Source organism: Sceloporus occidentalis, unplaced genomic scaffold, assembly GCF_023333645.1.
Source record: "Sceloporus occidentalis isolate IW3139 unplaced genomic scaffold, rSceOcc1.0.p SCAF_219, whole genome shotgun sequence".
NCBI classification, from domain to species: Eukaryota; Metazoa; Chordata; class Lepidosauria; order Squamata; family Phrynosomatidae; genus Sceloporus; species Sceloporus occidentalis.
Window position 1 is genome coordinate 668363 of NW_028317199.1, and position 27583 is coordinate 695945.

Genomic DNA, 27583 nt, shown 5'->3' on the forward strand with positions numbered 1-27583 from the left:
GAGGAGGTTCTTTTTGTTGTTGCTGAGCCTCACATCGCATCTGTGATGGGATTAAGTTACGGCTCGGTCCCAGTGAATGGGGCTTTTACTCGGAGCGCTCGGTCCCAGTGAGAGCGGCGCACTCCCCACCCCCCTCATCTCCGTGGGACCCCCTTCCGTGCATCGCAAGCCCCTCGTTGATCACTGAGGTGGGCGCAGCGCCTGCCTGCCCGCGAGCCCTTTTTTCGGTCCGGGAGTGCCTGGGTTTAAGTGACCCGGAGCCGTGTGCTGACCAGTCTCTGGATCTCTGTTTCCTCAGGATGCCGGCTGCAGCCGGAGACGGACTCGGTGAGTCTCCCTCCCGGTTCCTGGTCGGGGAGAAGCCGCCGCCGCTGCTGCTGGAGGAGACCTTCCTGCCCTCCTGCGTGAGCAACGTGTCCCGGGACACCCTGCGCACCTTCCAGCACACCAAGCGGGTGGGCAACTACCTGATCGGCAGGAAGCTGGGCGAGGGGTCGTTCGCCAAAGTCAGAGAGGGGCTGCATGTGGTGACCGGCGAGAAGGTAAGCCCACCTCGTTACCCGCTGAGAAGTTTACGTCTGTCATGCATTGTAGTGCCGGGTCTGTACTGTCCTGTTTTTGGCTGGATGAGCATGATGGGAGTTTCAGTGCGCGGCACCTGGGACCCCAGAGGTTGCGGAGTACAGTTATGTTTGTCCATGTTCCCTGGCATGTGGCCCCGTGTCCAGTGTTTGCCACCCCCTTCTAATATACATACAGGGAGATAAGGCTTCCTTACCCCCAGCTGGGGTGGAATTTTTTGAGCCAGAATTCCTGCAATAAATGTCTCAATCACCCCCCCCCAATGAAAATAGCTTCTTCACAAAGAGGTTCCACAGCAGCTCAGACATACTGAGCATTCCCGCACATGACCCAAATGATTGAAGTGGCTTTAGCCCCCCCCCTCCGGGCTTTGAGCCGCCCCGTACCTGTGGCCCCTTTGTTAAAATAAATCTTGTTGCTGGTTTCAAAGGAGATACCCCGCGCGGACGTGTAATCGGATCCAGGTGGGCTGTCGGCCCTTTGTATGGAAGAAGGCGCCTGGAGCTTTTGGGGTCAGGTGTACTCACCTGGCTCAACCGAACAACAATACGAACGGCGGGAGTCTCTACGGCACGTAATTAGTTAAAACCAGGCATTCGTTCATATTCTGTAGGTTAGACAATACTGATTTGATTAACCCATCTAGAACCAGACACTTCCCTTCCCCCGTCAGCACGCACCTCTCGGCCGCCGCTCCAATTCCCAGAGAGTTCTCGGGAAACGTCCTTGTCCATAAAATAAATAAGAAAAGTCAGGAAATGGATTTTTTGATAAATGTGCTCACTTTAGACAGCGATATAGTTGGCTTTATTTTGCCATAAAAGAATATATAATAAGGCGAGTCACGCTCCGCTTACAATAGACAATAATTCAATGATCTGTATGTTTCAAGTTCACGTTTCTGGCCCCCGGGGGAAATGACTGGGGTCAGGTTGGGGCTGCATTAGGTGCTTTCCAGTTGCCGATTTGAGAAAGTTAGAGAGAAAGAGACATTTCTGGGACGGCGGGCATTTAACACGGGCTGCTAGAGTGCCTCTGACTCTCCTGCTACTGTGAAGCACAACTCCCATCCCATCGGGCAAGTCCGCATGGCAGAGCTTAATGTGCATGGATGTTCTTTGTGGTCTACAAGTGCCATCGTTGACTGTAATTCCCATCATACATAGTGGACGCTTGGCATTGTGGTCTGTACACGCATCATACGTGTTCTCTGGTTCATATGTGTACGCTGGGGGTGGGAAATCACCCTCCTGGAAAGGCTTTGTGGATGAGGAGCTTCGCTGGGAAATGAGTGCAAACCCACCCAGTTCTCGGTCCCATGTTGTACCTGGCACTGTACGAGGAGTCTATCGCATACGGTAGCAATGGGAAGGCTGGAATAAAAAAATACCCCAGAGGTGTTTTTTTGGAGGGCTTCCCCCCCCCCCCCCCGGGATTCGGTCTCTGAAGGCAGCTTCTGTGTCAGTGGACCAGCAGTGCCTAAAATGTTCTTTTCAGAGATCAGCGAAGCAAACGGTTTCCCTGTTCCAGCGAAGTCCAAGCTCGTTCCCGGTATTGCGCAGGCACCTTTTGGTTTGGGTCGGCAGTCAGGAAAGGGTGTATTCATTCTGATAAATCTGATAAACCAACAACATTGTAAAAAGTTTAACAACAGAACCACCTCACTTTCCCAGGGCCTGCTGTCCTACATCGTCAAATAATCTAGAACACTAAGGAAGTAAACCTTAGAAGTTTTTATCTCTTTCCTCTTAAGGGTTAATCCCACAAAACATCACAGAAACGTATAATAAACCTATTCAGGTTTTATGGAAACCAACCAGTTATTGTTTGGTGTCACATGACTACTAACTATTCCCGGCAAAATGAGGGTTAAATGAAGCGCAGCGGATGGGGCTGTACGTCCCCCGTAGGATTGTTTATGGGAAGCCGTTTACTGTACAGAAAATGCATAAAAATCCTCACAACGGCAAGAAAAGTCACGAGAACCACCCGGGGCTTTGTGAGTGCGTTAGAAAGCGGCCATTGTGTCGCGCTACGACAAAAACTGCGATGAAAAGGTTATTTTAGTTGCCCCAGGGCCGGTGTACGGATCACCGCTCCAGAATTATTCTAACAGGCACGTCCCATATCGAGAGGGATGCATAGATCGGTGCAATCGCCATAGCAACCAAAGCCACTGACCAAACAGGACTATTCTCCATTTAGCTCTTTATAAAAGGGGCCAGTTTATAACCCCCCCTAAAATCTTCTACTTAAAACCCGCCACCGGTCTTTATTCTCACCCGTCGGTGACAAAAGCGTGATTAGATTGTTTGATGAGGTGGGAATGGACGAGGGATTTCAACAGTAAGTTTGGGGTTTCCCAGAATTCTCTGTGACTGCGGGATATGGATATTTTTTGTGTTTTTGTAATTACCTCGGTGTCGTTTGCTTGTTTTTATGCTTTGTGTGAGGAACCAGCGAGGAACCTGCTGTGATGGCCCACTGGATTGTAGGTCAGCTGCGTTGGACGTGATTTTGGATTCTATACGTCCTAAATGTCTGATGTACAAGTTCTATTTTTCTCGATATGATCCATATGCTGATTTCTAAACTTCCAGACAAAACCCTTGTACAGCGCTACAGAATATGACGGTGCTATATAAAACAATTCTGCACCAGTGTTTACCCCACCCAACCAAATGACCCCGCTCTATACTGAACTATCATTAACCCAGGGTGGGAAGCAATAAATGCGTTCATGTTGGAACTCCTTCAGGCGATGTAGAAGTCATCTCCGGCCGTGCAGAGATCTCCGCTGCCTCCGATTAAAACAAGCAATGGCGGGAAGCGATTATCTGCTACGGTGTTCCAAGTTTACTAAATAACAAAGAAATGAAATGGGATCCCTGATAAGTTTATCCCATGTAAAACAAAAGCAAGCAGTAAGAGAGAGAGTATGAGCCGCCTGCCGGCACGAGTCCGCCATCGCTGCCCCGCTCCTCCTAGTCGCACGCCGTTATTCCACATGAAGGAACGGGTGTTCTATGGATCGGTGAAACAGAATGTTGAAGGCTCCGGTTCCCCAGTGAGATTGAGCGTATTGTAAATCCATTTTCTCCCGCCGAACAATGGCGGCTTATTACTTTTGTTAAAGGAGTGCTGCGTTTATATGGAATTTTTCCAGGCGTGTACATTTTTATTTTATTTTTATGGGGTTGGTGGAACTCACAGGAAACGTTGGTCAGAACGCCCAGCCGGGGGTTACTGGTTGAAGTGTTACAGATTTGCTGGTGATTCGGTTCACCTTACTGGTAATCCCGCACCTGGGAGGATTTAACAACGTTCCTCACGCCGAGCCGGCCATTACTGCGTAATATAAAACGAAGCCTAATACTTTAATACGGGCCAGAAGTTCATGGAAACACGCGAGGGGCCACGTTAAATCATTCACAGCACCGTAGGCCCACAGGGATCGTGGACACCAGCAAACGTGCTGCCTTAACTCTGGAAAAAAGATGGAATAGCTGAGGGCACTGGGAGTTGTCGCTAGACGTTAAGGCCTCTCTTTGTGGGAATATATTTGTTGACTCTGTGGTTTAGATTATTGTAAATTGTTGTGAGCAATTTTAGGGCTGGATGAAGTCACCTTAGAATGTATTATAAGCCTAATTTATATAATGATATATAATTATCCAGGGGGGTAACACATCTGTGTAGAAGCCAGGAAGTCATTTGGAAGACACCAGGAAAGGAGTTTGCCTATCGCTTTAGAACGCCGGTAACGTTTTGAGGTGTCATGGCAGCGTGTCCGGGTGGGGATATCCGGTTTCTGTCCATGTGAGGCTCCGAGATCTGGTCCTTGGGGTCCTCCGACACAGTGAGGAAACATTTATAACAGACCACTAATTGAAATATTTTATGGCATTTATTATTCTGCTGCTGAATGTCCTTGTTGTAGCAAATACACACTGACCGTCGTACTCCCGTTACAGAGTATCTGCTAAAATCCATTCTTTATGATAGAATGGAATACAGTGGAGACTTCATGTGATGGACAAATCATTTATGAAATCTGTTTTATCCATGATATCAGGGAGAGGATGAGGAAAGTGTTCTTCTTACATCTCCAGAGGTTTATTCAGTAACCAGAGTTGGTAGAGTAGATGGAGCCTTTTAGACTTTGGAATGGAACCAATGTTGGCTTCTCCTGCAACGTTAGCTGACTTATTAATGCTGAAGGACTTTCTCAATGCTATCTCACCAATTCAGTTATACATGGTGAAGGGCCAACTTTGCCCTTCTCGAAAGAGAAACCAGATGGACTTCCTCAATGCTATCTCACTAATTCAGTTACACATGGTACAGGGCCAGCTCTGCCCTTCATGAAGGATAAACCTGACCCTTCATAAGTGAAGCCAGTGGTTTGAAACTCACTGGCACCCACCTGCCCTCTCATAGTTAATGAATAAACCCCTTCGAATTCCGAATTGCAACTAGATTACCCAGATGTGTGCCGAGACCGCAACGTGAGCAGAAACCTCCATAAAATGACCCAGGGGGCAAGGCTCGGCTCGTAAAATACATTTAAAAAGGATGTATTTCCTTAAGGCAATAACATACGCCGTGAAAAACTCCGCAGTATCTTTCTATCCAGTACTTTGCATCTGGAATGAATTTTGGTTAAATTGCCATTTTATGAAAATACATGCATTCGCTCTTATTGCAAATAAAAAATATCAGAGTGTATATAGTATATTTATGATAGATAACCCCAAACCATCCGTTTCCTCTGCTGGCATAGGATTTGACGGCAGATCAGATCCATACGGCCAACTAATCAGTCGTTGGTCTCGTCTTGGATTCAGAAGCCATGCGCCTGCCCCATGCGTGTTTAAATCCCCTCGCTCCACCACTTTTGTGATATAACCCTATATGCGATCGCGTTCATTCACTACGGCTTTTCTGAGTGTTTATTTTAAGTGATACCTGATTTCAAACAGCTCGTTGAGCTCGTTCCTTGCCTCCAAGGCAACAAGATCCTATTTTCTCGGCACTCTCATATGACCACCTTTCCTAATGGCTTCTAAAAATATTTCCATGAAACTTCATGTTAATGAAAAGATTAATAATAGCTCCGGCCTTGGGAAGAGATCAGCGCACAGAACGTTTTTTTTTAATTTTTATTTTATAAAAAGATGCTCATTTGATAAACCGTGGTCGATATATAAAGACGCTCACACGGATCTGCACAAAAGAAGACCTTTCCTCGTACGTCATTGAATATAAAACATTTCAAATGAGCCCCCACAGTGTTATTCTCATCCGGTGTCTGCGTCCACAGTGACTGTATGGGGGGGGGGGCTCTCTTTTATTAGCACATATAGAAAAATACATTACTTTTATTATTGATGATGATAATAATAATAATATCTTTTATTCACCTGTCATGTTACTGGTGACCTTTTTGGGGGGCCTCTTATACACAGGGGTTTATTCACAGACAGGAAGGTCAGTTGAAAGGAAACATTTTATTTTACTGATTATTGATTTTTTTTATTTTATTGATTCATTTGTTTGCATTCTGCATGACTAAGGGCTAACCCTGCATAGTGTAAAAATGAATCAGGGAGTTTCATGTCAGTTATCCCTTAAACAGGGCTGACGCCCCACTTTCTGGTCTAAACAATGTAGAGTTAATTTAGTTAGATAGATAAAGAGAGTTGGCCATTACACTACTCCATTATAAAGGGCCAAGCATGTTTATCCAGCCATAGGGGTTGAGCTGGCCCTGTATGATGTATAAGTCACCCTATAACTAGACATATAAGGAATCTCACTTGTTTTAACTATTAACAGGGCCAGCCAGGCTGTTTCTACAGCAGAAGCTCACTAAGGTTGACATAAAGAGAAGTCGAGGAGTGAAGGCTAAAACGCAAATTCTCCCTTAAGTGAATAAACACCCAAAAAGTTTCATCTTCTCGTATGGTGGATAAGCCCTGCGGCATAGAATTACCCAGTGTTGTTGGTTTGGGGTGAAGATTAAGGGAGCTGTATGGGGCAGTTGACTACCTCCCTGCTTGACAATGAGCGATGATCTTGTTATTAAGGCTGACTAGTGAAAAGCTCCCTCTGTTAAACTGCTCGACCTGGCTGTTCCCATACTCCAGCGTCTATAAGTAAAGACATTTATCTTTATTATGTAACGATATGACGCTGTTGTTTTGGCTTGGTGGGAGCCCGTTGAAGCTGACACATCACATACCTGGAAGCAGAACAAGCTCATTATGTAACTTGTAGGACCTAGTCATGTATAAGCAGATTTATTCATAAGGAGCTTGATGAATCGCTTCCTCATCATGTTCTTCATGATTAATGACATCATCCAGAGCTGTTGGGCAACAAATCCATGTAAATATGAATACCAGACATTTGGCAGTTTCTTTCGCCTATTGGGAAAAAGAATGGAAGTTTTGATTGCGGACTTGGCTTTTGATATGTACATAAAATAAGCCCGTTCTATGACATATTAATTATTACCTCTTTTTTGTGTCCCGGCTCAAACACCACAAAGAGCTGATTCTTTATGGAAATGCTAATGAAGTCCAATCTTCCATAGACTTTCATTATTTAGAGTGTCTGGCTGGTTGATTAAGACTGAGCCATTCTATTGCTTATAACAGGCACTATGATGAGGAGCCAGGGTGTTTGCCTAGAACTAGAACCCATACAGATGTCCAATATTCAACTGCCAGAATTGTTTTTTTTTTATTTATTAAGGGAAACCATCATGATTTCTTTATTATTATTATTAAATAAACGGCTATAACTATAATAAAATAGTCTTTAGAACATTTGATAAAAATAAATTCTAACTTTTTTTATGCATTGCTTGTTTACGGCTCTGTCATTTTTTTTTTTGCCAATCGAATCTAATATTGCAAACAATAGAAAGTGTAAAGTGAACGGGAAAAAAATAATTAGAAAATAATCAATAAAATCATTTTAAAAGAATGACCGATTATTTTTTTTTTCCCGCGACTGAATCAGTATCCCGTTCTTCATCATAATTAAAAAAGAAAACTTGAAATGTGTTACTGAAAGAGATCAAAGCTCAAAAAAAGGAAATGTACAGAACGTCTGAATAAGCATATAAAATGTTTATTTATAGGAAATGTTTAACTTATCTCATTATTAGGTTCATCTGGGACACCAGAAGGAGAGAACATCTACTCTTTGCTTCTAATTTAACCGATTCCCATTCAGGCCGTTTATAATAGCTTCTGAAAATAAACCGCGTATACAGGAGAGATTAACAGAGTGACTAATACATTTCCATTAGCTGGAAACAAATGAAATCGGATTTCTAATGAGGCTAATCTAATTATTTATTATTTGGCGTTTCTTTCCCCTGGCATGCCTAATAGCTATGTTCTTATTAGCGGCATTTCCACTGGAGGATCCCGTCGGATCGCGTCTTGTGACTTAATTGGAAGGGCACTAATTGCTGCCGGTTTTAGACGGGGAATCTTTAAAGCCTGATATAGCCGTGTACCAGACACTCGTGAGATTAGAGAGGGTCTCGAAAGTGACAAAATCCCAGAGTCGCTCGGGGTACGCTAAGGACAGGAAGGATACGGCCAGACTAACCGGTCACAGACGCTCTTACCATCCGTGTTTGGATATAACGTGTTTCTTAAAGGGAGAAATATTCCTCGTAATACCAAAACTACTTTAATGAAGCAAACATTATTAACCATTATATTATATAAATAATACTGCTGTGAGGATAAAGGACTGAACGGCCATGTGATATTTTGAGTGACTTAACCTGCTCAGACACCACACTGAGCTGATGCTTTATGGCAATGCTAATGAAGTCCGTCCCTCCATAGTCTTTAATTAGTTGCATTAATGCCCTTCCTCCCATCTTCCTTTAGTTCACCTTTCCTAGTCCCTCTCCTGCCTTCGGAGATGGCTGCTCCATCCCTAAGAGTGGTGCTTTTTATGTAATATACCCCAACTCCTAGATTGTAAACTCCTGTGAGCAGGGCCCTCCTTACCTCTTGTTTCTTTAAGTCAAATTGTTAAGTTATAGACTGTGTCTGACTGGTTGATTGGGACTGAGCCATTCTATTGAGTCCCACAGGCAGTATGATAAGGAGTCTGGGTGTTTGGTAGATTGAGCTGAGATAACAGAACGACGACACATGGCTAATGTGCCGCTGCCTGACAATATTGTATTATCTAATAACTAGAAATATCTTTAGAGGAAACAATACACTATTAAACTCATTTCTAATGTATAAAAGATTTTGTTGGGAGTTCTTTAAATGTAATTTCCATATTTTCTCAATTACACACGGCCCAAGCTATTTTAATGTAACAAAATCGATTTCAACGTGTGAGCTCTCCAAATTGTAAGCAGAAGGCAGTAACTCGGTAAAGGCAGGGCGTTTGTTTTTCTATAGGATTGGGTTTCTCCCGTAGCATAAAACCTCTTATTATTAGGAGCTATCGGGTTGCCTTCATTGACTTTCACGAAGCCTCCACATTGTAATGTTCCTCAAATGAAACTCGGTACAGACCCCAAAAACTGCCTTAAAGTATTAGACCGAAAAATGTCTGTTTAAAATAATAAAAAAAAATGGTAAAATTATACATAACGTCTGTTTTCGCTCTTTGGGAACTGCTTTTGATTTACTTCAGGGGTAATATGTTAAGTTTCTGTGGAACATGGAACTGCTGGATCTTATCCCATGGAACCAGGCGACTGTACCCCGCGTGTGTCATACAATACCCATATACCGCGGCTAGAAATGGGGAAACTATGCATAAAAACCGCGATACCCTATGTAGGGGCAGAACGTAACATACTTTAAGCTAAAGTCCTACATCCGTACTTGGGAAGTCTCAAGGTTTGCCCCTGAGTCTCAGGGTCTTTGTCCAAATCTCGGGGTGAAGGGGCCGAAACTCAGTCTGGAGTTTTATCTAAGACTCCCGACTGGTGGTTCTGCTGCCAGCATGTTATGGTTGGGAGGCATGGACTAGACCGGCCGATTTCTTCTTTCCTGCCGTCGCGTTTTTCTATGGGTATTCGTCATTGGCAGATCCTTGGCTATAGATTTAAACCACCTATATTTGATATAATCACAGAAACTACCATTCATGTCTCCGGTGTTACGCACCGTGTGCCGGCACCTTGTGACTTGGCTTCTCTTGCACGTTGAGGTCTGTAAGATGTACATGTGGCAGACACTTGAACCTAATCTGCTTTCAGCTTCTCTGTGTCTGTACAGAACATGCAAACCATATGACCGTCCGGCGTTTTCCTTTCCTTGTAACAAAATTAGAACCGCGTTTTATGAACAAAGGACGGTCAATTAAATCATAAATGGATTTTTTTTTTTATTTCTCTACTTTTCCAGTACCCGAGAGCTTTAAACTAATTAAATAGGAATTTAATTTTTTTTCCCACAAAAGTTTAGTGACTGTGGAATGAGCGAAACACATTTCTGTATCATATTATACCACAACTTAACCTTTTGAAGTGGGGCTTTATAAATACCATGCGCGCGGATCAGGTTGCACGACTCTAGATTTAACAAATTCTTCCTCACTTGAGGTTCCAGAAATAGATGTCCATCAAAATGAGTATATTTTCATTTTATACAAGAAACGCAACTTCAAGTCCTGGTGTATACAAAGGTCCAGCCAATGCATTGTATGATAGAGACTTCCTGTGGATGTTGTGATGTCATAGGAAGCCCCTTGCATGATTAACACTGCCTAGTTCTTAAGAGAAAAAAATACTAAGTTAAGGCTTCATTGTAATTGTGAACCATTTTTTCTGTTGTTTTGCTTTAATGCATCCTAGATTATTGGTAACCAAGTCCAAGATGAATTGGGAACGTAAGGGCTCGTGTGGTTACAGTAATAGTGAAATGAGGCTAAATCAAATTCGAGGCACTATACCTTTCAGCCATTGGCATTTACCTAATTAGATGACATTTAAATGTATTCGCTACATTATTTAGAGTGATGACATTGAGCCTCGCCAACGGTGGTGGGATCCCAAAGGGTTTTAGAGATTCCAGAAGAACATGAAAACAAATCGGGTCAAGGAGATATGTATATTGGCTGAGGAGACAACTTGGGTCTTCAGGCATGCCAGAAAAAAAGAAAATGACTCTTCTCGTCATACGTATGAAGACATACTTAGCTTCAGTGTTGCCCTCAACCTAACCCTCCTCCTGCTGCCTCCTCCTTAGTACCGGGTGTTGGAAAATGATGTCATATCCACTGCACTCCACAACAATAGGAAACAATAAAGGACCGTGCCTACTTAGCACATCCCTCCATAGTGTAAATGGGCCATTTGGGGAGATCCGTGATTTTGCCCCCTTGGACTTGCCATCCTAGACCTAGTGGCCCTAGGCTAGAATAAGTCACTGCATACAAATGAAAACCCAGTGTGCCTGATCGTTAATCTCTTTAATGACGACGGTTTTTACTGGGTTGTGTTTCTGTTAATTTATGTAAAGTGGCTGTTTACTTCGATGCTTTCCGCGTTGACTAATTGTACCTTCCCGATGTGACATAATCGTTGGATTGTGACAGCCTGTCTTTGCAGCAGCTGCCCGGCACTGAACACATTGTTTGGATCTCCTCCTCTTCCTCTTAATTTATGTCCAAATAATCAAAGTGTCTTTCATTCCATGTAAACCATTGCCTAGAAAGCAAAGAGTAAAAGGTCCAGTAATTCTTTAATACAAATGGATCTTATATACAAATACACAGCATGCAGAGAAAATAACTATTCGGCCAGGGCCAGACGGGCCATGAAGAGGTGGCCCTGGCACTTTAAGGCCAGTGGCCCCCTGATGACATAAGGGCGCCCATCGTCTGGATAAGCCGCATGCTATATTTTTATGCTCACATCGCCAGCATGTGGGTGGTGTGCCGGATGGCCGGTTGTTACGCGGTTGTTGTCTCGTCTCAGGTTCGTTATAGCCATATGCCTATCCCGCGCATGTTTCAATTCACAGCATATTGAGGGAAATTAAAGTCAAGTAGTCATGTAAAAGTTACGGCGTTTGGTTGCTCTGCATTTTGTCGCTGAAAGACGTACTTCGTTTTAAAGAAAGCTTAATGATGGAGATCTTGGGGTTTTCAGCCAACGAGAAATCCAGTTCATTGTGAATAAAATGCATAGATGAGAAAACTAATGGAATCTTAACGTTCTTCTGACTTTTTTCTAAATGGAGTTCATCTAAAAATACCCAAACCCTGTAACTTTCACGTGTATATGTACGTCAACGCCTCTAAATGGGATCTCTCTTATAAGCTAAGCTTAATGATAGCTCGAGACAGCTTACCTACGTATCCGCTACCTGGGCTAGTGGTTTATTACCTTCACAAGCCATTCTTCTAACAGGGAGAGTTTAGACAGAAGGGTCACCAAAGAGTTAAAGAGAGAAGCGCTCTCTGGGTTATTGCGCGTTTCGCAATGCAGTCCATTAAGAATGAGTCAGGGCATCCGCTGGAACCCAGGACACACATCTTTCTTGAAAATGACATATTCAATCAAGAAACCAGTTCCGAAACCAGTTTTCCAGCAATAAGCGGTGGACTGTCCATGCTGTCAGTATACGCGCTTTATCAGATAGCTGATCTCTTTAAGGGCATTGAGGTGAGGGGGGGCTGACTTGTTTGCACTTGTTTAAGCTCATCTATTCTAGGATCTATGAGGCTGGATCTACCCTCCGGGGGCTGCCAAATGTTTGGGGAATTTAGAAGCCCGGCTGGTTTTGGAGGAGGCAGGGTACCCTCTGTATACATTTATTATATTCTGCTTTGACATAGAAAAATACAATCTGACGGCAGATCAGGCCAAGTCGGTCCATCTAGTCTGCCTGTTATTCCTGATAGAAAGACCTTAATCAGACGTTGGTCTCGTCTTAGATTCAGGAGCCATATGCCGATCCCGTGCATGTTTCAATTCCCTCCCTGTGTTACCCTCTACCCCTTCTGCTGGGAGGCTCTTCCACCTATTTAGCCAAAATCTCATATGGCGCATGTATGGAGTGTTTCCAGTCCCATGCGTGTTATAGATCTATTAGTTGTGGTTATTCTCATGGTGCACACGATAAGCTGTTTTCCCCTTCTAAGTATGTTTAATGCGCTCACATGGTCCTCCGACGCTGGAAAAGGGGTCGCTGGGAGGTTAAGAGCAGATCCCGTTAAATTATTCAGAATAACTTTGTGTTTGAGTAATAACGTCTCATGGATTCATATCTCTGGAGCGCTCGGTTCATTTAACGCTGAATTATTGATGAAAAGGCACGCAAATCTGGTTAAGATTCGGAAGATAAAATATGTTCTGGGGAGTATTTATAATAATGATCTGTAACATGCCTGATTAATATGATGTAACGATACCAGGCAGCACTGCTCTTGGTTAAATAAAACGTTTCTTTATGACAACGTTTGACTTCAGGTCACCTAAAACAATGAGTCTTAATATGCAGAACATAAAAACGTCTTTAGATCTATCTTTATTGCCTATATGTTTTTTTTGTATTGTTTTACTAAAATTCACCCCACCTAAAGCTGCTGATCTTCATATTTTAAATATCTTGGGTTAAATAAGTGTGCGGTGGAAGCTACAAACCGGTGAAGGTTTGGCTCGGGGGTCGTTGTTCCCGGGGCTTCCTCGCGTAGACAATTTTTTTGGCCACATTTTCTGTGTCCAGAGTAACAAGTGCTTTCGGCAGCATTTACGCAATGATTAGATCAGACCTGGGCAAAGCACGGCCCGCGGGCCACATCCGGCCCGCTGAATAGCTCGGACCGGCCCGCAAAGAGTGTCCTGGTGACTCACCAATGAGTCCGGTGTCCCCCCCCGCCCCGGTCACTTACCTTAAACTCCTGTGTTGGAAGCGTTTGTCTCGGGTGCCGGCGCTTTACGCTGGGCGCCGGCATATGACGTCAGACGCCGGCGATCAGCAGTGAAGCGCCGGCACCCGAGACAAACGCCTCACGCTTCCAACACAGGAGTTTAAGGTAAGTGACCGGGGCGGGGGGGGGGGAGATCCTGAGAAGGGGGGGTTAGGGAGTTAGAGGGGAGATACTGAGAAGGGGGGGTTAGGGAGTTAGAGGGGAGATACTGAGAAGGGGGGTTAGGGAGGGAGGTCTTACTGTGTGTGTGTGTCTTACTGTGTTTGTGTGTGTGTGTCTTACTGTGTGTGTGTGTATCTTACTGTGTCTGTGTGTCTCACTGTGTCTGTGTGTGTCTTACTGTGTCTGTGTGTGTCTTACTGTGTCTGTGTGTGTCTCACTGTGTCTGTGTGTGTCTTACTGTGTCTGTGTGTGTCTCACTGTGTCTGTGTGTGTCTCACTGTGTCTGTGTGTGTCTTACTGTGTCTGTGTGTGTCTTACTGTGTCTGTGTGTGTCTTACTGTGTCTGTGTGTGTATCTTACTGTGTCTGTGTGTGTCTCACTGTGTCTGTGTGTGTCTCACTGTGTCTGTGTGTGTCTCACTGTGTCTGTGTGTGTCTTACTGTGTCTGTGTGTGTCTTACTGTGTCTGTGTGTGTCTCACTGTCTGTGTGTGTCTTACTGTGTCTGTGTGTGTCTTACTGCTTGTGTCTTACTGTGTTCATAGCTTATTCAGTTATTGTAATAAATATTTTAGCCCATTTTTTAGCTCAAAATATTTTTTCCTTTTTTTTCTCCTCTAAAATCTAGGTGCGTCTTATCAGCAGGTGCGTCTTATAGAGCGAAAAATACGGTATGCACTCCGAAGCCTTGTTCATTTTGTTCACTTCTGTGCTGTGCTAATAGTTATTCAGGCCTTACTTATTCAAGCACCTCTACCAATGACGTAGGCTTGAATAACTTTATTAAACAGCACATAAGTTAACAAAATGGACAAGGCTTCGGAGTTTGTAGTTTGTAGAGGTCTGGCCCTCTAAAACCATTCCAATTTCTCATGTGGCCCCATGGGAAAATTAATTGCCCACCCCTGGATTAGATCCTTTCTGTGCCTTTTTGTTAGGCTATCTCTGCTTCTGGAGAGGAGTAGTTTTTCTTAGCATGTTTTTTTGGTGGCTTTATTACCAGGCTCAATGGCTGGAACCCTCTTCTGGGGTTGAATGGTCCTCTCTTGACAATAAAACCATTTGCTTTACCTGCTGAACAACCCATAAAATCTGAACGTCTGCATCACAATGCCTCGCAGGTATCTCTGGCACTCAAATAATTACGCGGGGATCTGGTTTCATTCCTGCCATCCTCTCCTACATCGGCTTTGACTTGCTATTTATGTTCTTTCATAGCCTCTGGGAAATCTCCGAGATGGAAAGGCCTCTAAGTAGCTAAGATATCTTTTCTATTATCTGTTCTCCTGTAGGTTGCCCCTTTTTACCCGATTGTCGATCGTCGGGCTTTATAACATATTTCACTTGGAGGGACTCATGCTTTTTTTCTGCAGAGCTTCTTAGTCTTTTTAAGTGCGCCGAGCAGAAGTAAGATGCTTGATAATTGCTCTCGGAGAAGAATGTTACATAATACCTGCTTAATGGCGCTTCTGTAGATTGAAAACAAAATGTGAGATAAAGCGCCATCGTAGAACTCTGGTAGGCTTTGTTGGAATGTAACTCATGCCTTGAAATGTTGCAGAAGCCACCTCTGATTATTTTAAGCGGTCTTTCTAAAGTTTCTTTATAATCCCATAATCTGCTCTAAATAACATTCCTTTCTTCTTCCAGGTGGCTGTCAAAGTTATCGATAAGAAGAAAGCCAAGAAGGACACGTATGTGACCAAGAACCTACGCAGGGAGGGACAGATCCAACAGATGATCCGGCATCCCAACATCACCCAGCTTCTCGACATTCTAGAAACCGAAAATAGCTATTACTTGGTGATGGAGTTGTGCTCTGGGGGGAACCTCATGCACAAGATCTACGAGAAGAAGCGACTGGAGGAGAATGAAGCCCGTAAATACATCAGGCAGCTGATTTTGGCTGTGGAGCACCTGCACCGGGCAGGGGTTGTACACCGGTAATTACCCTTCTTTATCACTGTAGCTTTTAGGCAGGGCCCTGGTTGCTTAATGACCCCTTTTCATGCGTCAGGTATAGCATCACACGCTTTCAAGACTTCAGAGGCTTCTCTTTCCTTACATGTCTACAAAGCTCACACTATACATTTTCTAGAATACGTTCTGATTTTGTTTTCCTCCGAAACAAAGGGTACCACGATTTTGATCTTTGTTCTGCGTTGCCAAGTTCTTAGTTGTGATGTGTGCTAAGAATCTTGCAGGGATATCAAAGCTGGGTTTCGCAAAAGACGTACTGCAAGTGCATCCCCTTCTATGGGTTATCAGCCTGGCGTGACCCTGCTGAAAACCACCGCTTGGTGGCCTGCTGGATGGTCATCATGAGCCGCCGATGACTATACCTTCTTTGGGAAGGTACTTCTCGGCTCCATAAAACTCCCGCCAAATTGAGATGCAAAATGGAGTGTACATTGAAGTGGATACTACTCGGGTTTAATGAGAAGATCCCAACAACTCACGCTCTTTGTGTCCCTTTAACTTGTCTGGTGTGAGTGACTCCCCGTGATCGGTTTTCTAAGGGCAGAATCTCATTCAAACACGAAAGTTGCTATATTATTAATTATAGTGTGCAGTCAGGGCACTCATGCAACTATATTCTATATACAGTCCTGGCATTTAAAGCATTTTCATGAGAATACTTCTTATTCTTATTAACAGACCCAACTACCTCTGTCTTGACCCTTCCTGGAAAATAATTAAATGTATAATGTGTGCTATGATATGGGCACGCACCCATAATTACTCACCCGATCTCTCTACTGACTCGCTTTACCCTCATCCATAGTATGCATTGGTCATTGAAGCAGTGGTACCAATTTATTAAAATAGGGAGTCTTCCAGAAAAAAAATCCTAGACCATTTATCTCTTTTTGCATCATTAAACTTAACCTTTAAAATTGAAGTGAATGAATGGAGGCCAAGTATTTCCTCTGCTCCCCTTCGCCCCAATCTCTTGGCCTATTTACGACTGGTTAATTTATTCGGGAATTATTAAAAAAAAAAAAATTACATATAGCCATTTATTTTTCAGATTGCAGCAAAGAAAAAGCATTTTCATTTCATTTTGTCTTTTTTTTCACTATATCTCTGTACCATTCATAACCTCGTCCTCTTCGCATGCCATATAACATTTCTCGTAATCATTTTAGGTAGGAAAAATAGTGTTTAAAGCAACAAAGATTGATGGTGTTTATTTCCATTACCTCCCTGCTATTTCTAGCAAAAAAATAAATAAAAAATAGAGAGTTTTCTGAATGAATGAGTCACATTCTTTCGCGAGAGTAAAGTTCACAACTGCTGTGAAGTTTTCGCTATTAGCGGCTTTCATTTAGAGAGAATGGCATTCTGCGGAGAGAAAGGAGCAGCGGGGGAACGGAGCAGAAGATAAGTCAGGGCAGACGCGAATTCACCCGGGTCCTTTTATGAGTTATAAATAGAAATATTCGTGGAGGGTTTTGTGAAAGGATATTCAATATACTCTCCGTGGAATTAGAGTGAATGGAGGTGCCGGGACCCCAATTTGCCCTCCTGGAGATACATAATTACTGTCGGTGGAGCCGCATGAAAGCGATACGTTATAAATAACTCTGTGCCGTCAGTCTTAATGGCTGTCACGATTTCTGCTTTATATTTGCTAGAGGTTTCCGCTTGTTGTTTGCGTTGGTTCGTAGCGGTTCCTTATTATAGATTGTTTAAATGTTCTTATTTCAGGTTTTAATACATAGCCCAGTGGTCTGACTTTATTAAAAGGAAAATTTCCCCCAGGAAAATACTTTTTTAGGCAACCACTACAATAGTAACTGAGTGGTGTTGGTTTTAATTATCTTTTTTCCCCCAATCCGTTGGCAAACTGGTCCTTGATAAAAAGCTGGCCGAGAACAAATAATATTTGCTTTTCACTCCCCCCCCCCTTTACTAAATACAGCTAGCAAGAGTACTTATTGCAAATGGTGACTTTAATAACAGCCTCCTTGTTTCATGATCTCAGTTCTCTCTTCTAATGGATCGGTTTGTCTTAGACTGTTAGTTGTCAAACTCCCTGAATATACTCTACCGTTCAAAAGTTTGGAGTCACTTTTCATGGAAAACAAGGACATTTCTGGCTGTAACATAATTTGCAGAAGGATTTCCTAAAGATCCATTAGCCTTCTAAACTTAAACTTGGTTTTTATTAGCGTACACAGCGTGCCATTGGAACACAGGAGTGATGGGAGTGATAAAGGGCCATTGGAACACAGGAGGGATGGGAGTGATAAAGGGCCATTGGACCACAGGAGGGATGGGAGTGATAAAGGGCCATTGGACCACAGGAGGGATGGGAGTGATAAAGGGCCATTGGACCACAGGAGGGATGGGAGTGATAAAGGGCCATTGGACCACAGGAGGGATGGGAGTGATAAAGGGCCATTGGACCACAGGAGGGATGGGAGTGATAAAGGGCCATTGGAAAAAATTTACTTTCTTTCAAAAACAAGGAACATTTCAAGTGACCCCCAAATCTGTTCTATATATACACAGTATGTAAACATTTACCCCCCTTCTTTGGCTTAAAAGCTTATTCTGTTCTTCAAGTTCCCGTCTGCTGCTCGTTCATAAAACATCCGTTACTCTTTTTTTCTCTTTTTCTTTTAAATCCACAATCACTTTTCCGTTCGTGCAGAACACCCATTTAAAGGTGTTCTGGTCCACTTCATTTGAATAGACTAGAAAATAGTATTTTGGGAAAACAATGAAACAATAGGGTTGTTGCTTAGCTGATATTTTACAGGCAGTCAGTAAAATAGCCTGTTTTGGTCACTATTATCCAGTCAAAGAAATTCCATGGCTGGAATATTTTTTTCCAGAAAAGGTGGCACAAAGTGGCAAACGCCAAGTGCCATCATCACATGGGCTGCATCGGAAGTGCGCCCTCAACGAGCGATATACAAAGAGATTCAGACATTTTATCTCCAGGGTTAATCCATTCCACGGTCAGAAGGCTGAGAGATGGGTTGCGCACGCGGGACTGTAAGGGTAAAATCTGGTCTCTAGCACAGTTACTTGTTGACTGTAAGAATACAATTGCAGCGTATCCTAAGCTGTAATACGACAAAGGCACGCAGTAAAAATATATTAATTTTAAAACCCACGTAATATTGAAAAGCATGCGATCCGCTTCAGCCCACAGGAAACGCTGGGTTTGATAGGAGTTGACAAATGCATCCCTTTCAGCGCAATTACTGTCAGGCTGTCAGGGAGCCGAGTCGTGCTCTGGAAACATAGAACACGGATGCGTGCAATTCTTTTCCTTTATTGTTTTTTTGCGAAAATATCTTCTACGTGTGTCTCGAAACAAACACAAACCATGCAACTTTGGTGGCGCCAACGCTGAGACGAGAATCCGCAACCCCCTGGCTTCCAGGGCAGCGTTTCTTGAGGGCTGCTAACGGTCCACGTGTTGGTGGTCCTTTGTGGAGGGGGTTTGAATAATACTACTTTAGGTAACTTAGTTGCTGTGGATATGTTCTTCCATAGCCGGAAGGCCACCAGTGTTCCATCCCTAATCTTAAATTAAAAAGAATTTGAACATATTTTCTTATATGCTTTCGTGAAACCAGCTTGACGTTTATCTAAAACTTGCTGTGTGTTTTGAAACATAAAAAAAAATTGATATAATGTTGCATTAACTAATCCAGCCGCGCCCCCCCGTGTTAACTAATCCAGCCGCCCCGCTTCCTGTGTGCCCGCGAAATCATTCATTTTTGTCTTTTCCCGCAGAGATTTGAAGATTGAAAATCTGTTGCTGGATGAGAACAACGACATCAAGCTGATTGGTATGCAAATTATTTAATGGCCTCTCATTAGCGCCGTGTTCGTCTGCTCACACTTGGTCTGTCTAAGCGGAGATTACACTCCGGGGGCCCGTATGGCTTCAATAGAACCCAAGTCTTTCCTTTTGTTTTGGGTTTCCTTTCCGATTTCCCATCGCCAGGCGTTCCTGCTGACCGTGCAAGTCTTTGTTTGTACACGGAATTCCCTACCCTGGCGTTTATTGACCGAAGATAAAGAGCTCTACCTTTTTAGAGCTTGGTGTCTTAGCTTTTTCCAAACAAATTCCATTGGTTACAGATTTTTCCAGCTAGGAATCCCTAAAGTCAACTTTTACATCTTAAAGCTAATACTCTGCAAGGACAAACACCATTAACCTATGAACTGTCAAAAGGTTCTTCAATGCCTGCTTAATCTTCCCTACCCCTGGTGTACACAAGCCATGGGTTGATGACCTGTGTGGCCTCCTCGATGTTTTGCCTTAGAAATAGCTGAGCAAGCAGTTTGGCTTGATCCTGGCTTAGAATGTGAAGCGCGTGATACAGAGCCAAGCCATCTGAGACCCTTCCTCTTGGTTGGGATTGTGGACGTTCCTTATGAAGTAGATAAGCCCCCAGTTTAGTGGACATACATCTCGACAAGCTGAGCTCAGGGTCTGGCTTTGCTTGCGTGGCGCCTCTAGCTTGCTCCCCCACATCTAGTTTTCCCATCATTAATGTCGTAGTATCCCACCCCAGAAAGCTTCTCTCAATGGGATGCAGCGCCGTACGTTATAACATCGGACAAACTTTTTTTATTTTTTTTTTATTACTTAAAAAAAACACAGAAAACCTAGTAAAGCTAAAATGTTTTTGTTCAAAATAGTAGGGTTGACTATTCCACAAGAGGTTATTAGCAGCTAAATACCACATACGGCATCTGTCAAAAATATTTTATTGTAGGGCAGACCCCTTTTAATCCGGCCATAATCTTCTTATCGTATGGAATGGCTTTAATTGCTTTCATTTTGGTTAAAATGCGATTTAATTCTGTTTTTCCTGGTTTCGTCAGCACGGACGTGATGCTCTATAGATTAGAAACAGAGAATTTGGCGGCAGATCGGCCCGTCTAGTCTGCAGGTTTTTCTTGATGTAAAGACTTGGACCTTAATCGGTCCTTGGTTGGGATATCTTTACGCCTGTCCCATGTAAAGCTCTCTATATGTAGTCATATCCTTTGACTTTCTTGCCTTCATGGGCTTGTTATAAATATTTCATGAGCATCAAAGGAAAAGGAAAAAGGAAGGTGACCTCTTATCCGTCTCTGACCTCTTTTTCTGTGTGCCGCTTGTTACGACGGAGCCAAGACGCCTTTATTATATCTGTAGAGCGCTTTCATCCATATCTGTGTTTATTTAAAGACCGTAAAGAGAAATAAACGGAGCGTCTGTCTGTTTCCAGATTTTGGATTGAGCAATTGCGCTGGTCTTCTGGGCTACACCGACCCCTTCAGTACTCAGTGTGGGAGTCCGGCCTACGCGGCCCCGGAGCTACTGGCAAGGAAGAAATACGGGCCGAAGGTGGACGTCTGGTCCATGTAAGTACCACGCAACACTTACGCTGACGGAGGTGATCGATTCGCTAAGCTTTGGCTTCTCTGACGGACATAGGCCCGAAGACCCTTTCATGTTTCATAGAATGACTGTGACTGTAGCAGCTCAATGATTTTTTTTTTTTTTGATTTTTTTTAACCTATTAAAAATCATTTATTTAATAGTAAATACGTTTAGAGCGACTCCTCTGTAATTTTTGGTTACGTTGGAAGGAAGAACATAAAGTCTCTTTTTAAGTTTTTCATGGCCGCAGATATTACCTATTCCCGACGAGGGGCGTTGGGTTATTCGGCACACGGCGTTCCATGTGTTTCCATGACAACGCCTTGCGATACTTGTAACAAAGGAGATTCGAAGGGGAGGAGGGGGGGGGAAGTAAAGCCAATCTCTCTCTTTGTTTACTGTGAATGGCGTGCCTTCCCTAACTGTGCATGCGCCCTTTTTTGTTTTTTTTCTTCAAGTGGCGTGAACATGTATGCCATGCTAACGGGCACGCTGCCATTCACCGTGGAGCCGTTCAGCCTGAGGGCTTTGTACCAGAAGATGGTTGACAAAGACATGAATCCTCTACCCACCCACCTCTCTCCAGGTAAATCCCACCACATTACTTCATCCATTCACGGCGACCAGCTGGGGGAATCACGTTTAACTCCACGCTCCTTAGTAGCTGCGCAGGTTCTGTGCCTCCAAATCTCTATATTTACATAAAGAACACATTTCTATGGAAATTAAACCACCCGCATCCTCTGAATTTTTTTAATGTAATTTTTTGGATGTGTTCTATTTGAAAGAGCCAATGGAACCAAGTTGTTTTGACATAGATGCCCCCCGGGGTATCATTACCCTCGAAATATAAAATTGTACAGCGCTGTGGAATATGATGGCGCTATATAAAACCAAAAATAATAATATGTTAATGCATTTCGGGGTGGGCTATAGATGGGAAGTGTGGATGTAGGCATGGCTTGGACGGGAAAACCATGTGAATTAGAACAAAATAGGGCCACCTGTACAAATTCAGCTGTCGCTAGACTTCAGCCCTCAGCATCCTCAGCCAGGAAGAGGCTTAATCCGGCAACAGCTGAAGGTCCGCGTGGTTTTCTCCGCGTTAGGTGGCACAGTGGTGTCCCTGTGTTTACGGAACGTTAATGATCCCACGGAGCTGATAATCTGCTGCGCTCTATAGAAAACATTCTCACGTTTCCACTCTTGTTTTTTTTTTTGTTTTCCCCTCCCCCACCCCCACAGCTGCTGTAAGTTTCCTCCGGTCTTTGCTGGAACCAGATCCCATTAAAAGGCCAAACATTCAGCAGGCGTTGGCCAGTCGCTGGCTTACCGATAATTACCACGGGAAGGGGCAGCACACGGTCACGTACCCTAACAGGTAAAGCAATGAGTAACTCAGCCGATGCCTTCACAAATCATTTCATTTTTTTTATTATGTTTCTTGGAACTTGTAGGCCAAACGTAGCATTTGACCTTTTTGATTAAAGTGTCCTTGAGCCATTTGTCTTCTTTGATGACATTTTGGTCAGTTACAGAACCTCATTCCATATATTAGGAGGGTATCCTAGATCTTCTGGTTAATTAGAATGTCTACTAGCCAAATAATAACATAACTATCTGTATTGGATAAAGAGTACGTGTTTTATGGATGGGGAACATTATATTTGCCAAGCTTTGGCTGCCAGGATACCCAACACACCAAGGCGTTGCATGTGCCTGGGCCACTAATGTTACGACTGTCCTGGCCAACTTGGATCCATCGAACGCTACTGATCTCGACTTTTAATTGGTAACACGCACAGACCGCGTTCATGTTGTTACAATTTATCAGCAGCTTTTACGATATTCGGAATGAATGACTGTGTGCAGAACACAATATTTCCCTGTAGGCAATGCGTGGAAACAAAGCGCTGCGAGAATTATATATTATTCTAAACGGACTATGGCTGGGAAGCAACCTGTTATTCTCTTTCGGAATCCCTAAATGTAACAGACTAACCGTGGATCCCTCTCCGCAACAATCTAAAGTCGTGGTCCATGTTGCATTCTTTTTCTTTTTTTTAAACCGTTAATGTGCTTGGAGGCACATCTTTGTACCACTAGGGGTTAAGATTGCACATCTGTATACGAGACAGATGTGTTTTATAGGATCCGCACCGAAGGTACAGTAATTGGCGGGTTGGTGGAAGGCTTTGTGAGAGAACGCTAAGCGCCGGTGCTAAACTTTACGGCTTCCATAATCCATGGGGAAATTTCACACGTTTTGAAGCTTGCAGCACAGGCCCTGTTTGTATAATAATGGGGGAGGGGTAAATCACGCCGATAGAGACTCCATCTACCTTCTAAAGGGGCACATAGAATGCTGCTTTATGCGTTGCGGGTACATTGCACCTTTTCTGAAAGGGGAGCTTCCACCATTTTTGTTTATAAAAATAATAGTAATTGATATAATTACTATTATCAGATAGAACTCATAGAAATGGCTGATACGCAGCTGCCTGATCTCACTCTGAGCCCAAATCTACTAGATAAACACTCCTAGCAGACACTCCTTATCATACTGCCAGAATTGCTCAGTGTTAATCACCCAGTCGGACTCTTTGAATAATGAAAGTCTATGGAGAACGGACTTCATTAGCATTGCCATCAAGCATCAGCTCAGTGTGGTGTTTGAGCAGGGGAAAGTCACCCAAAATATCACGATTGATAACAATGGCCACCTCCAGGTCTGCAGATAAAGAGTTTATTGTAATAAAATTAGATAAAACCAGTTTTTTGGGTTTTTTTTGGTCAATGCTGTCCTATATTACTGTATACAGCGCTGGGGGGCAATTACTGTATACAATGCAGGGGGGTTAATACTGTATACAGCTCTGGAAATTATACTCATGGAGAAAGTATTTATTTTTTGGGGACTTTCCCTTTAATCACATCTGGGGAAAGTGTGTTACTCAGAGGGTGGAAACACAAAACGATTGCTTTCATCTAAAGAGAGTCATTTTATAGCGTTAATCATTTATAATAATATATATATATATATATATATATATATATATATATATATACATGTAAAACGAGCAGTAATGATGAGACAATGATGACTGCTGTGGTTGGATTACCCAGGCCTTGTGTGTAAATGCTGGGATTAGTTTTTTGTAAATCATCAGACTGGTTGGGTAGCTCTCAGGAACTCCACCCGAAACCCGAGACAGACTGTAGCTTCATAATGCTGCGCATGTTTTCTTAAATTTTTTTTTTTACCTACATATTCCAATGCCACCTGATACCCCGTGCTTAGAAATGTGTATAGCATTCCGTCAGACCACGATCGGATTACATTTACTTTTATTAATTTGTGTCGAATATTCAGAATGTTATCGTTAATGGGTAGTGAGTTGCGCAATATTTCTAAGCCTGTGTTACAGATCTTCACCTTGAACCGTAAATCGGTGCATATTAACAATAATAATAATAATAATAACGCGACGATAATCCCGTTCCGTTCTTGTTGTAGGATCCACCTGGAGGATCTCAGTCAGAATGTGGTGCTCCACATGTCCGAGAAGCTTGGCTATAAACACAGTGATGTCATCAATGTCATACTCTCCAACCGCGCATGCCACGCGCTCTCTGTGTACTTCTTATTAAACCGGAAGCTGGAGCGTTATTTAACAACCATGAGAGTGAGTCCCTTCTTTGTGGAGCCGGGTGGTGTTATTCCGGGGGTGAGAACGAGGGAGGGTGGGAAAGGGGCCTTTAAACAAAAGATCAGCTTGAAAGCCTTGAGTATCTTCGTCACCCAGGGAAACTCTGTTATCTGCCGGTATGATGCGGCCTGTAATTAACATCTGGTTCTCTCCCTGCCAGAAAACCGACATTAATGACAACGTTTGCCACAAAAGTCAGTTACATCAAAGTGAAAAGTACAGGATGAACAAGAACTCATACGAGGTGAGCAGCCCGATCTCCCATCGGCCACGTTCCGCATCTCCGAATGGGAGTTCTGGGGATTCATAGAAATGGTCAACCGATGTAAAGACTCAAACCTTAATTGGTCCTTGGTCTTGAGGAGCCGTATGCCTATCCCATGCATGTTTAAATTCCCTTACACTATTAGACTCTACCACTTCTGCTGGGAAGCTGTTCCGCTTACCTCGGCTTGTTGAGTTGTGTAGGTTCCTAGCTCGGACTCATCTACAACATAAGAAGAACGCTCATCAGTGTCCATAAACCTAAACTGCTATCTTGTTCAGCACCCAAGTGTCAGTCTATAGGGTAATAAAGGCATATTTGATATGCTTTCTGTTTTAAACTCAAATATTTAATTTATTATTGCATATAAACAGAAAGAGAATAGCTTTTTTTTTTTTTGCGTGTGAGAGATGAAAAGCAGACTTGGGTGTTTTGGTGACGAGCCTGGTGCGGGATGAGTTATATGTTACAGGAAAGGTCGGGGAGGACTGATTAGCTGGTATTGGCTGTGATGTAAGACAATAGTCCGCTCTGAAAGACAATCGTTTAGTGATGAAAGAAGGCTGGAGCGGTCAGAAGAGTCTTTTGTTTGTAGAGGTTAAGGAAGTGACTTCCTGCACATTAAAAGGGCTGAGCGGACTGGAAGCAAACGGAAGGGCACTTTCTCAAGGAGCGAAAGTGGAGGACGTGTCTGGCGTGATGCAAAAGGCTTTATAACCCCATGCTTTTGACTGATCTATAAACTAAGTTGTAAAGGGGTTTGGCGTCTGTTTGAAACCCATTGTTAAAGCGCTCGTCCTTAACGGGATAACACACACCCTCTTCCTAAAGACTGTATCGTTGGGCGATTCACCGGCCGTATGCATGTAAAATACTTTTGGTATAAGTAAGCAGTGCTTTCTACCTGTTGGAAACGGTAAAAGTTATTCCAAAACTCGAGTCTTTCCCGTCCCATGGGTTAGCGTGCATGCACGGCACTTTATGTTAAGGAATTCCCAGAAATCGCTTATAAGCAGGGTGTTTCTGGATGAACAGCGGGATTCAGCTTGATGGACTTGAGTCTTTTTCAGCCTGAATGAGTATGTTAGTAGGTTAATCAGGGACATGTTTTAAGGAGGGGGCATTTACTGGGTCCTGAGGCAATGGCTGTCCATGCAGTGGCTGGTTGCCGGCTGTGTGTTGTCCATATCCGTATAGGCAGGGCATGAGCCGATGCTGGTTTCCGAGCTGATGCCGATGTATGATGTATTTGTTTGGTGTGAATTTTTTTTTTAGGAAAGAAAATCTAAAGATTCAGAAAAGAGACCAGACCTTCAGCAGAGGGGAGCTCAGAAAAAGGTGGAAAAAAGCTCTCCTTCCCACAGACAGAGCTCCTGTCTCGGCACGCAGATCTACAACGCCAAAGGTCCCCTTAAGGAGAGGAGATCCTCCAAATCAGAGAGGGGTACGTGTCTTCACACTTTGCCACCCAGGACAATATGGCACTCTGCTCATTGAGACTAAGCATGTGACGTGTTTAATTAAAATGACACTCCAGCTTTCTCTCATTACATTATGTTCCTGTATTCATTCCACAATGGGGCTCTCTATCTATCTATCTATCTAACCCAATGAGACGCTCAAGCTTAATTTAAAACCTCTGGAAATTTGTTTAATATGTATTTTTATATTTGATATTTTATATTTCAGAATCTATTGGAGGATTGAGCCCGTTCCATGAGGTCAGGCTGAGTAAGAAGGGATGCATAACTTCTTGTTCTCTGGAATATTTAGAACTTCAGAGTCCAGATCCGAGAACCCCCAAGATTATGAGAAGACAAGACTCCCACTCCCAGGAGGCAGTAAACATGAACATGGGAAGCCGTTTGAGAGATACCCACATGAATGTTGTGAGATCCTTTGAATCCGTCAACAGGGAGGACCAGATTGAGTCTTCATCACCCTCCCACCAGTACAGAGTGATAGGATCCCCGGTATCTTTCTCTCCGAGGCACTCAAGTGAAAGGACACTGTCTCCGATCTTCCAGTTTGACAACACAACCCCCGTGAAAGCTCATTCTAACCAAGCTTCCTTCACGTATGATGATAAAAGCAGCCCATCTAGCTCAGAATCCATGTCTCCAACGTCCCCTTATTCTCCATCGGGCAACAATAACGTTTCAGGGAATTTGGGTAGCCCCAACTGTGTACGCAGCAAGGGTAGATTTCCAATGATGGGGATTGGACAGATGTTGCGTAAAAGAAGCCAAGTCATATCACCCAAAATGGAGAAACCTCTGGAATCTAGAATGCCCCCGTTGCACCAGATGAGCCCAGGATATGCCAGTTTTAACTCCAATGATACCAATGGATTTTGCTAATGAGATATATCTGAGAGACTATGCTTTCTACGTGTTGGGCATACAGAGGGCCGGCTCCTTTTAAGAAAGGTTGCTATTTCTGTGTATATGACTTTTTTATGACCGCGGACACAGTTTGGAAGGTTGTTGTTGGAAGGTGTTTGCATTCTTGCCAAAAGACATCAT

The 27583-nt window shown here is 43.4% G+C and overlaps 1 protein-coding gene across 1 annotated transcript; it reads left to right on the forward strand.

The window, feature by feature from the left end:
- The first annotated feature begins 299 nt into the window (after positions 1-299).
- Positions 300-27418, forward strand: LOC149277309 (hormonally up-regulated neu tumor-associated kinase homolog A). Its single transcript, XM_089503075.1, has 10 exons — positions 300-542; positions 15332-15624; positions 19439-19494; positions 20929-21064; positions 21542-21669; positions 22329-22464; positions 24601-24769; positions 24954-25037; positions 26334-26502; positions 26748-27418. Exons 1-10 carry the CDS (start codon positions 300-302, stop codon positions 27416-27418), a joined length of 2085 nt encoding a protein of 694 aa, XP_089359201.1.
- The last annotated feature ends 165 nt before the right edge of the window (positions 27419-27583 follow it).